The sequence below is a fragment of the Lolium rigidum genome, chromosome 7 (assembly GCF_022539505.1).
Source record: "Lolium rigidum isolate FL_2022 chromosome 7, APGP_CSIRO_Lrig_0.1, whole genome shotgun sequence".
NCBI lineage: Eukaryota > Viridiplantae > Streptophyta > Magnoliopsida > Poales > Poaceae > Lolium > Lolium rigidum.
In genome coordinates, this window is record NC_061514.1 from 226,472,624 (window position 1) to 226,484,272 (window position 11,649).

Sequence of the window (11,649 nt, forward strand, 5' to 3'; positions counted from 1 at the left end):
GTTAACTACGCGCAATCAGTAGCCAAACCTGCCAACCAACACTAGCTGAAACAAAACTACGGACCACCATATGAGCTTCAGAGTTTGACCCTCTATTATCATGCTTAAAAACTACAGACCACCATATGAGCTTCTTGAGATCACCAGGAGTCGTAGCTGTAGGCGGCTAGGGTTTGTGGCGGCTAGATAAGAGGGAGGGTTTTAGGGTTTGGAGAGAGGAGGTAGGAGGTAGGGTTGACTGGAGCTCTGATACCATGAAAGTCGAATAGAACTTGGGCTGCATGATCGCAAGCCTCAGCCTCCCCTCATAAATTTATAGACAAGTACAATTACACATTACATGTATATAAAACATATTTAGCCGGCCTCTTTCTCTAGCAATTTTAATTTTGGAGGCACTGATGGCCCGTAGTTATGTTTCTAGTAATGGTTTGGCTACTGAAGGACTTTGTATTTCGCTATTGATTAATCAATCAATAAAGAGCCACTCTAAACCTAAAAAAGCGTTAAATAAAGTTTTGCCAAAGATTTGCTTGCGATTTACATAAAAATAATTCTTTTGGGTAAGAATTGCGCGAAATGACCCTCTGCGCAAACTATTCCACGCCTCTAACCCTTTTGTGTGGCTCCCTTCGCAAGGACGCCACACATCGTGTCATACGTTGCGCGCTCGAGCCTGCCGCACCGACGATGTGAGGCGCCGCTCCCACGGGCGCCACACCTGTCTGTATGACGGTTTTGCGAAGGACGCCACACAAAAAGGTTAGAGGCGTGAAATATTTTGGTCAGAGGGTTATTTCTTAGGGTTATTTCGTGCCTTTTTTTTTCCCTCACAGCCTCACAGGGTTATTTTGCCAGATTTGCTAGGGCAAGCTTGGGCTAAAACCGATCCGGCCTGTCCTTCAGACTGGGGCCGGTACTGTAGCTTCGAAAGAGGTCAGCGGCCCAGCACCGGCGCCGGCACCGAGCAAGAAAGAAGCAGACCACCACCTGGCCCCTGTCCGGTCACGTGGCGCCGCCTCCTCCCTCCTCTCTCCCTCCTTCCCAAGCAACGCTCCCCTCCCTCCGTCCTTCCTTCCCAAAAACCCAGCATTTTCCTCTCTGACCTCTCTGCTCGGGGGAAGCCGGAGCTGCATGCGTAGCCGATGAGATCCCGGCCATGGCGGGCCCCACCTCGCGGCTCCTCCTCCTCTCCCGCGGCGCCGACCTCGCCCGCCACCGCCACCGCCACGGCCTCCTCCTCCTCCGCTCCCTCCAGCCCTACGGCGCCAGCGCTGATCCCTCCCCGCGGCCCTTCTCCGCCGCCTCACCTGTCAGGAGGTAATAACATCAAATTCAGGTCCATTTGGAATTTTCGAAACCCCGCAGGACTCCCTGCCGTACTAATATGCGTAATAATGTACCTAGGCATAGAGCAAATAATTCAGGTCTAGTATTTGGAATTTTGGATGGATGCCCTGCCGTATTTTTTTGTCAAAATATTTGTAATAATGTAGGTAGACATAGATGAAGGAAGAGTGCAATTGAATAGGCTTACTGTCTACTTATTCCACTGTCAGTCCTGCAATGCATTTTAAAGGTTTCTTTCTTATTCAGCACTGCTCAATTTCAACAAACGATGTAAACCGATAACTCCCTTTGTCAGTTCTAGCGTTTTGCTGCCTCCATAGATGATACGGACCTGCAGAACTGTACCAGTTCTACTGTGTAGATCATCCAGTTATGTATATTTTCAATAATGTACATAATTTTTTTGGAACTGAATACTGTGCAAGGATTTCTCACGGATCTCAAAGATGAATGTGTACAGCTTGATCATCGCTTCGATAAACATGGTTCTCCTTGTCCCCAACATTTCGTAACCGCACTTGAAATTCTAAATTCCAATTAATCAATTTGGGTAATGCAACATTATCTTGTTTATTATTCCATTCGATAAGTGGACGAAAAATTCACGCTACTCCAACCTCAGGTTAATCAGTTCAGGCAGTATTGTCTAGACACATGATTCTTACGGCTGTCGTGTCCTGTTTTGTAGCTATTCAAGTGCGTTCACAAGTGTGCATGGTGGGAGGCCATCATCAGAATACGCAAAGATCAGAAAGGAGTCGCTGGAAACCCAGTTCGGAAGAATCTTGGGTTCAAGTTCTCGTACACTCTTTGCAGACCGTGGCTTTGGTCCATTCCTTGCGCTGTACAGGGCAGCAACTATCTCTTTTCACGTCGTGAAGCTTACTGTCTGGCATTTACTGCTCAGTGACATGCGTAAACGAGCTGAGAAGGTAGTTTTCTTGTCCCACTTTCCTTCCTTTCCCTTGCCTACTTGTTCTATTGGCAGAGTAACTGAGTGTCATGTTTGTGGTTGCCATTTTCCTTGTTTCAGTTCCGAGAGACTTTGATACGCTTGGGGCCATTTTACATCAAGGTAGGCCACAACAAAGTCTGCAGAAAATGATAAGCAATGGGAGATAGCTACGATGCGGCATAAACTTTTATGTTATATTATTGTTGCTTACCTTTTCCGTATTGTGAATGTTTTATTGTGAGTATCAGAACCTCTACGATTAGCATAATGTTAGTCACTCAACCTTTGAACTGTTCATATGGATTTGCTATAGTGGTGGACATGTGGATTGCATCTTAATGTCCAACATATGGTCTTGGTTGGTTTATTATACTGTCTAAGATGTTATCCTTTCCCCTAGTTATTGTTGAGAGTTTATAATCTTATCCTTTGTCTTAACCTTTCACACCATGCAGCTTGGACAGGCATTGAGCACGCGACCTGATATATTGCCCAGCGCATATTGTCAAGAGCTCTCGAAGCTTCAGGTAGCGTGTCATTGTGTATTCCATAGTTTCACCTGACTGTCAACCAACACTGTTGTAGGAATATACCTATTTATGCCAAGCTTTAGTTTCTTTGCACCAGAATGCTGAGACCTGGGATTAGAGATAGATATAGGGTCCTGGAATTTAGGAATAATATAGGACCACTGAAAAGTTGAGATCCTAAAATGGCAGTAGACCAATCTTGATAGGGAAATGCGATTTTATGTAATTAACAGCACTAAATTCGAAATCTCGAAGCTATGGACAGTAGCTTTTATCTTTAATAATTGATTTTATTTCACTGTGTTTGCTGACAACCATTTCATTAGGATCAAATACCACCATTTCCAACTCGTATAGCAGTCAGGACTATTGAGTCTGAACTGGGATCTCGAATTTCTGATCTATTTGCCGATATCAGCCCAGAGCCAGTTGCGGCAGCATCACTGGGGCAAGTATACAAAGGTTAGTTGTACCTGATAAGGCTTTTCCTATTTTCTTGTGATCACCCTGGTTCTTCAATGATCTTATTTTGCTTCCTTCAGCATATATTTACTCTCTCTTTTCTTGTCGTTCTTGTTTTGGCTTGCTTTTTTTCTATTGGGTTTCATATCTAGCATACCCCAACTTGCTTGGGAAAAAGGCTTTGATGTTGTTGTTGTTGTCCTTCAGCATATATTTCAGACATGAGTTCTCCAAATTGAAATGCATCCCTTTGATATTTCAAGTCATGCAGCTCATCTACACTCTGGAGAGCTTGTCGCAGTCAAAGTTCAGAGGCCTGGAATGGCGCCCTTGCTGACTTTAGATGCACTCCTTTTCAATATGATTGGAGGACAGCTAAAACGATTTGCTAAGGCCCGCAAAGATTTACTGGTAGCTGTTAATGAAATTGTGAGTTTTCGCGTCTTTCTCACTCTGATCTTGACCGTTCTGCCCTTATGTTTTCTCAATTCTCCAATGAGTATTTTTATTTTGGTCCAAGCTGGTTTCCCCCATAATCCCTTAATCCATAGTGAATATAGTGTTTGGCATATGTAATACGTATACTTGCATAGCTTTGGATCCTGACCACTTTGGTGTAAATTCGATAGGCTATTTAGTCAGTATGGTAGGTTTTGTTTGGATTATCTGTATATCATATTAGAACCGTAGAACTCTTAGGGTCGTACTATGTTAATAAATGCCTTAAATATGCATGATGGCCTTGGGTATTTTGGCAACTTATTATGGTCCTTGGTAAGTGAAAACTTACAACACTGACTATATCTCGGTTACTTTTTTGATCTGATGCTTTATGTATTGCCTTTTAAACATAATTATTCATATATGTGTTAAAGTATAAGTGCATTGTTCAACTTCTCCCGTTCTCCGTCAGCTTGAGCTTTTGGGTGATTGGTTGATGCATGCCTTCCAATATGTTATCAGAGCCAAGAGGTCTTGAGTTCATGACCCGGCTGTGTCAGTTCAAAATTTCAAATAAAAAAATTGCATCCCACTTTGGGTCCAAGTTTAGATCTGAGGTAAGTACACATGAGAGGGAGTGTTGAAGTATAAGTTTACTGCCCACCTTCACCATGCCTCAAGCTTTTTGGTTGGACTAGCTGGTGCATGCAATTCTACAATATGTTTCCCCGAAATGCTGTTAAGGACATTATATGTTCACAAAGAAATTTAAACATATTTGTATAGAACAGAATACGATGATCTGATTGAAGTTGATGTGCTCTGCTATGAAAATATAGGTTTACTTTTTGCCCCAAATCCTTTGGCCAGGCGCTCTTGTGATTCCTTTTAGAGAGGAATTAGCCATTCGGAGTTCAAACCAAGTTGGGATGGATGACCTCTGACTTTGATATATGGTGCATCATAGTTAACTCAGCATCTGTACCTTTTGTTTCAACAGGTTAGGCACATGTTTGATGAGATCGATTATGTTTTAGAAGCAAAAAATGCTGAAAGATTTGCGATCCTTTATTCTCATGGTGAGTTTTGAAATCTTCATTTATTCAATGAGCGATTGTCAAGATGTCTTCTAAATACATATCCTCGGCATGGGCTTTCAATCCCTTCTTCGCCTGCTCAGATTCTTAACATCGATCATCTTTTCAGCTGTGAAGTCAATGTGTATTAATTGACATATGCAACTCTCTGTAAGGCCATGATCGTAGTTTCTTGTTAGGTTCAGGTGGTGAAGGCGGGACAAGTATCAAGGTTCCAAAGGTCTATTGGAATTATACACGTAAATCTATATTAGCACTGGAATGGATTGACGGGATCAAGCTAACTGATGCTGAGCGCATCAGCAAAGCCAATCTAAACAGGAAAAGGATGATTGATGAGGTAAGCTTGCATTGTTCCTTATTGTGTACCAACATTGGTACAACTGATGTTGTCTTAAATAGTTTCCTTTTCTTTTAGGATTAGGGACTACTTTAGGTCTACATACTTCTGCATAAGTTTGCAAATAATGTCGAATTGTTTCATACACTATGCTAGATTAGCTGCCGGAATCTGGACTATTTCGTAATGCGTGCTTTACCGTTTTCAGCATCCTCACTTATTTGTTATGTTTGAAAGCTGTCTTGTTGGTTTCATTGGAAGGCCATTGTCTTGTTTTGTGTGCTGATATTTTGTACGAACTTTACAGGGTCTCTATTGCTCGCTGAGACAACTTCTGGAAGATGGGTTTTTCCATGCAGACCCCCATCCAGGTAATCTGGTGGCTACTGCAGACGGATCTCTGGCATATTTTGACTTTGGTATGATGGGTGATATTCCAAGACACTATCGAGTAGGACTCATACAAATGGTAAGCTTCCTTGATCCTGTTACCTGCAGCTATGCTTGTTGCTTGTTTGCTTGTTACATTCGTTTGGAGCATCCTTACAAATAGTGATTAATGGTAAAACAAGATATATTTTGATACTTACATGATACATGGCCATACTGTTATATGTTTCTTATATTTCAAACCTATTGGGTTTAGGCTTTCATTTTACGGTCTTCGGTGGTTGGGGAAGAGTTTGCTATATCTTTCTTGTATGCTGGATCACGTCTATTAGAAAATCAGATGTGGAGCGTTGCTAAGAGATAGTTTACTGAGGCATAATGTTTCACAGTTAACACAACCTAGTATAGGTATTAAATTTGCATGAATTGTAATTCAGCAAAGAGAAAATAATTCCGTATCTGCCACAGCAAATGTAGAGGCGAGAAGCAATTTACCTGTACTTATGCATGTGAAAGAATCCAGCTACTTACTTCACTTCTGGATTAATAATATAATGGTCTGAGCATGTTTTAGGATATGTGCTACCATGTAAGCAAGTTACTAGTGGTTTGACGAAAATGGCGCACATATTTTATTCCTGGTGATACGCCCTTTGTTGATTTCATCCATACTGCTTTCTTCAAATACATAGTAGGATTTAGAGGAACTGAGCTCACTTGTTTCAGCTTGTGCACTATGTTAATCGTGACTCCTTGGGCTTGGCGAACGACTTCCATTCCCTGGGATTCGTCCCCGAGGGAACAGACCTACATGCAGTTGCAAGTGCGTTGAGGGTTGCCTTTGATGATGGAAGGAGGCAATCAAATGATTTCCAGGTTATTAATGTTCTTCATTCTATCATAGTTATGAGAATTTATATTATACTCCCTCCGGTCCTTTTAAATTGACTCAAATTTAGTAAAAAATTGTACTAAATACGAGTCAATTAAAACAGACCGGAGGAATATGATGCAACATAAAAATCAATGGATGCAGGCATCTTAATCCTAGTTGAGGATTAAGAGTGTAGATGTACTATAGCCCTTAATTAGTCTTAACAAACACGTCAAATATGCAATAATATTGTGGAACTTGAGTAAACAATACTATAGCCCTTAATTAGAAGTGCATGCTTTAGTAATTGCCACAGTCAAGCTATATGTCTGGAGCGACAATTTTCAGATGCACATTGAAACGTATACGTGACATGGTATCAAAGATTTAATTGAGCAATGCCATTTCCTTCCCTCCGCACAATTACTGATGAGTTTCGGACATTCTGTAAGTAATTAGCTGTATTTCTGGTTCTAACATACACACTGTTGGGTGACTTTGGTCTCTATGACATTCTCAAATGTTGTGTATGGTTGCTGCCTTCATATGCTCCTTCTGTTTGTAGTTTCCTAACCTGGATGAGTTGGTGCATTCTAACTCTTTCTTCTCTTACAAGGGGGTAATGAGCCATCTGTATGACGTCATGTATGATTTTAATTTTTCACTGCCTCCTGATTATGCACTGGTGATAAGAGCACTGGGTTCTTTAGAAGGGACGGCAAAAGCACTGGATCCTGATTTCAAAGTTATTGAGAGTGCATATCCATTTGTCATTGGGAGGCTCCTTGCAGACCCCAGTCCCGATATGAGGAAAATACTGAGGGAGCTTCTGATATGTGATGATGGATCTATCAGATGGAATCGACTGGAGCGCCTGGTATGCAATTCTTAGTTTATTTGCTTTTGCTTCCTGTTTCTTGTCTTGTTGGAGTTGGCTGCAATGCACCCTTGATCGTTATAAGGTACAGTAGAAATATTGTGATGTCTGTGATGGCAGCAGCTTCATGGTCATAATTCTAATTTCTTTTGCCATTTCATCTTCATGAGCATGAATACAAATTTGTGGTAGTCCTTTTAACACCTTTTCACTTGAAAATTCTAATAGATATTGTTGTAAGACACAAAAAGATATGAATACGTCCAGCCGTACAATAGATTTTGCTGTTTTTAGTGTCAGATATCATACATCAGCTCACGTGGGACTAAAAGAAATATATAGTATAGTGTTGATTTTGCATCAGCAAGAATTAATTTGACAGCCGTCTAGTTGATATTCTTGTGCTATCTAGCTTTTTTTTTACTACGTCTCATCACTAATTCCCTTTAGTATGCAGATTGCAGCTATATCTCAACAGGCGGCAGAATCTTCGAACAAACAGGGAGACGAAAATACTGCCAGCAGTTCTGAGTGGAGATCGTTTGATATTCATTCTGTTGTTGCAGCCACAGAAGACCTTTTTCATTTCATTTTATCGAGGAAAGGCTGGAGGGTTCGTGTTTTCCTAATCCAGGACATCGTGAAGGCTTCTGATGCGTTCTTACAAGAAGCAACATTTCCGTTTATATTTGATGAAGAGGAAACTACAGGGGAGCAACATCCAGAGGTTAGTCATTGTTTGTCATGATTTATCATTTCCGAAGCCACATTAGGAAGTACTGTACATGTAAGGCTAATTTTCGTGCTGGCAACCCTCCTTGCTGAGAATAGTCATTTTAGATTCGCCTGAAGCTTACTGTACTGCCTGCTTGTTTCATAAATTTCTGCTCCACTATTCACTTCTGCCTGCAGCTGCATCAGTATTGCATCCTTTGGAATCATGCAGTGCCTGTTTGCTGAACTGCTGAAAAAAGCTGGTCTCTTTGCTCAGAGAGAACAAAAGAGAGGATGATCCTCTGAGCTGCATGAGCTACTCTGGCATTGCATATCTTCAATGTGTTAAATACTTGCATACTATCCCCAAGCGTGTATATACTGAAGGTTTCTTTCTTTGAACCTGTAGAGAAGTAAAATGATCAGAAGGTTGATAAATGGTGTTCAATCTTTTCGTCAAGCAACCAGTTTGGCCCCAAATGCATGGAGTTCGATGCTAATCCGTTCTGTCCTGAGACCTGAGTCACAAAGATTCATTCTTGATGTATTCCTAGCCTTGGCGAACCATTCCTGTTATAAGGTTCCAGAAACGTGCTGGATTTGTATGTCCAGATACCTGAACTATCTGGACAAGCAATCGAGATAGGTAAAAAAACAAAGAATGCAAATGTGCAGTCTGATAGTGATATAGGAATTTAGTCTCCAGAAGCTAATTTTAGAATTCGCTAGAAATGCTGCAACCCGTTTTGCTATGGATGTTTATTGCTCCATTTCATGGTCACGTTGACAAAAATATGTTGAGAAATGTTGCAAGGAACAGTTTAACTTCACGTTCACAAATATATATATAATCAGGTGGAGGTATGCTCCGAATGACCGTACGCTGTCGTGGTATACGAAAGGTGGGGCCAATATTGCTATCCAGTATCCACGTGCCTTGTTTGCTTTCTGTAGTGCCCATTGTTTGCGCTGTGTATTAAGTCACATATTTATGTGCTCCAGTGCGTTGGGCAACTCACATATTTATGTGCTTCACTGAGTTGAGCTGTAAAGACGATCACAGTCGCACATGCTCATGCGCCATCCCTATAAAGTGAAGCAAAATGAGCGTATGAGTGGCATAAGTAAAGGAGGCATGAGAGAAAGCATGAACGATTGCTTGTATTCAACCATCGAGGCAGCAAGCTACGCCTTGTTATAGTGGATTAGGAGGCATTAGGAAGTCAGTTGCTAGCGAGTGCTAAATCTAGGCCTCTAAGGTGGATCAGGATCGCGGATCGGGATCAGTAGAGCGCTACTGCAGATAAGGGGCCAGCAGCTTATGTCTTTTTCGGCTTTACTGGCCTAAGAGCATCTCCAACAGGCGCGCTATATCGCGGCGCGCTAAAACCAAGAATCCGCGCGCGGTAAACAGATATGGCGCGCTGTGCCGTTTTTTCCTCCGCCGGGCGCGGCAAAATACAGCGCGTGCGCGCGCAGGAAAAAATGGTCCTCCGCCGTGCGCCGCAAAATACGCGCGCGCGGGCGCGGAAAACAGATTTCTAGTCTATTTTGCATTCACAATTCATGAAAGAAATGACACAATTCATGAAATAAATGACACAAAGTGCAACAACATCACATAGTTCAACAAGGACACACAAAATGACGTAGTTCAACAATGACACACGACATATGGTTCAAATGGACAAAGTGAAACAATGCATATCACAAATGCATATCACACTTCCGCATTTTCCAAGTCAACACCTTCTTCTTCGTCCTCGTCATCTTGGGTTGAAGGAGGAATAGTAGCATTCATGGAAGACACGAAGCCTCCCGGTGGTGCTCCCATACTCCCGTACACACCACTCACGGAGCCTCCCATGGTCCCTCCAAACACTCCTCCATAGCTTGATCCTCCCATGCCGGCCATGCCTCCATAGCCTCCCATGCCGGCCATACCTCCCATGGAGGGCATGGGCATGCTTCCCATGCCGGCCATGCCTCCCATGGAGGGCATGGGCATGCTTCCCATGCCGGCCATGCCTCCCATGGAGGGCATGGGCATGCTTCCCATGCCGCCCATGCCTCCCATGGTGGGCATGGGCATGCTTCCCATGCCGCCCATGCCTCCCATGCCTCCTCCAAACATGCCTCCTCCAAACATGCCGGTGGTGGAAGTGTTCATGTTGGCTAGCAACAATCTCTTTTTGGCCAACACTTCATCGCGAAGAAGGTTGACGTACTCCTTTTGCCTCTCATCCATATGGGAAGTATCCATCAAGAAAAGCTTCCTCTCCCTCCTCCGCTAGGCGTGCATGCTCCTCGGTGGCTTGCCTCTTCTCCTCCAAAGCCAACTTCCTCTCCTCGTTGGCGGCAATCCTCTCTCCTCCAAAGCGGCTCTCCTAGCTTCAATAGCATCCATAGCCTCTTTCTCCAAGTTTCGTTGCATCTTTCTATCTTCATTTGCTTGCAACCTTGCATTTGCAATCCTCTCCATAGCCATGGCAATGTCATCATCTCCGGCCTTCCTTCCCTTCATTTCCTTGGCGGTCTTCCTACCGGGCACATTCCTCCGCCCATTGTTGATGGAGCGAGGAGTGGAGCTTCTCTTCTTCCCTTCATCACTTGAATCATCATCGATGATTGTTGCATCACCGGTAGCATTGGCCGCCATAGTTGCCGCATCCAACTTGCCGCGCGTCTTCCACTTCTCTTCATTCCCTAGCACTTCATAGCAATGATGCAAGGTGAATGGCTTGCCAAGAATCTTGTTGCCTTTCTTGTTCTTCTTTCCCACATCCCTAAACAATCCTTGAGCCATGGAGTTCTACACATATGCGCAAAAGAAAATAGATGAGCCATATGAAGTACAACCGTATTCTTCTCATATGAGCCATATGGTGAACATAGTAGAGTCACTTACCCTATCATTCTCATTAGTGCCACTCGGATTGAGAACATCGATGTTGGCTTGCACGCCCGCCCATTTTTGGCAACCGGTGTTGATACCGGACCAACGGGACCGAAGTGAGCGCATGGTTCGCTCGATCCCACTTGTGTTTGTATTGAAGTACTCCGTCATCCTCATCCAATATGTTTCTCTTGTTTGATCGGTACCGGTTGTTGGATCCATTCCAATTGTCAACCACGTCTTGCAAAGCAACTTGTCCTCCGCTATGGTGTAGTTGGCGGCCCGGCCGGAGGGCGAGGTTCAATCAACCCTTCTCCTTCCTCATCTACATCCTCATATTCCTCCTCCCCATAGGCGGCTTCATCGTCATGCAAGAACGAGGATCCAACATTCATTGTCTCCATGAATGCCGCATCATCCACTCTACATTGCAATGAAATTCATTACCATCGGCTAGGTATGCATCTAAACCACAATTCGACAAAAAAGAAGTGTTTTTTACCTCTCGGGCATTTCACCATCCACCATATGTGCGCCCGCGCGGTTGCCGGACGGAGGCGTCGGCCGGGCTCGGCGGAGGAGGAGGAGGAGAAGGCGCCCGGTTCGGCGCCGGAGGAGGAGGCCGTCGGCGGGGGACGGGCGCCTTCGCTTCTTCGGTGGCGCGACCGGCGGCGGGGCCGACGTGAGGCCGTTTCGTTGACGGCGCCTTCCCCTCCCCGCGCG

At 43.8% G+C, this 11,649-nt stretch overlaps 1 protein-coding gene across 2 annotated transcripts; it reads left to right on the forward strand.

Annotated features, from left to right (window-relative positions):
* Positions 1 to 1,007: 1,007 nt before the first annotated feature.
* LOC124677677 (uncharacterized protein slr1919-like) lies at positions 1,008 to 8,911 on the forward strand. 2 transcript variants are annotated; one of them, XM_047213638.1, is made up of 13 exons: positions 1,008 to 1,320; positions 2,039 to 2,282; positions 2,384 to 2,425; positions 2,761 to 2,832; positions 3,162 to 3,297; positions 3,569 to 3,726; positions 4,739 to 4,817; positions 5,015 to 5,175; positions 5,483 to 5,644; positions 6,292 to 6,441; positions 7,056 to 7,316; positions 7,774 to 8,043; positions 8,440 to 8,911. In XM_047213638.1, the coding sequence occupies exons 1-13, from the start codon at positions 1,160 to 1,162 to the stop codon at positions 8,674 to 8,676; spliced, it is 2,133 nt and encodes a 710-aa protein (XP_047069594.1). In that variant the 5' UTR covers positions 1,008 to 1,159; the 3' UTR covers positions 8,677 to 8,911. The 2 variants fall into 2 exon arrangements, with proteins under 2 accessions (XP_047069594.1, XP_047069595.1); XM_047213639.1 differs by having other exon boundaries at positions 5,021 to 5,175.
* The last annotated feature ends 2,738 nt before the right edge of the window (positions 8,912 to 11,649 follow it).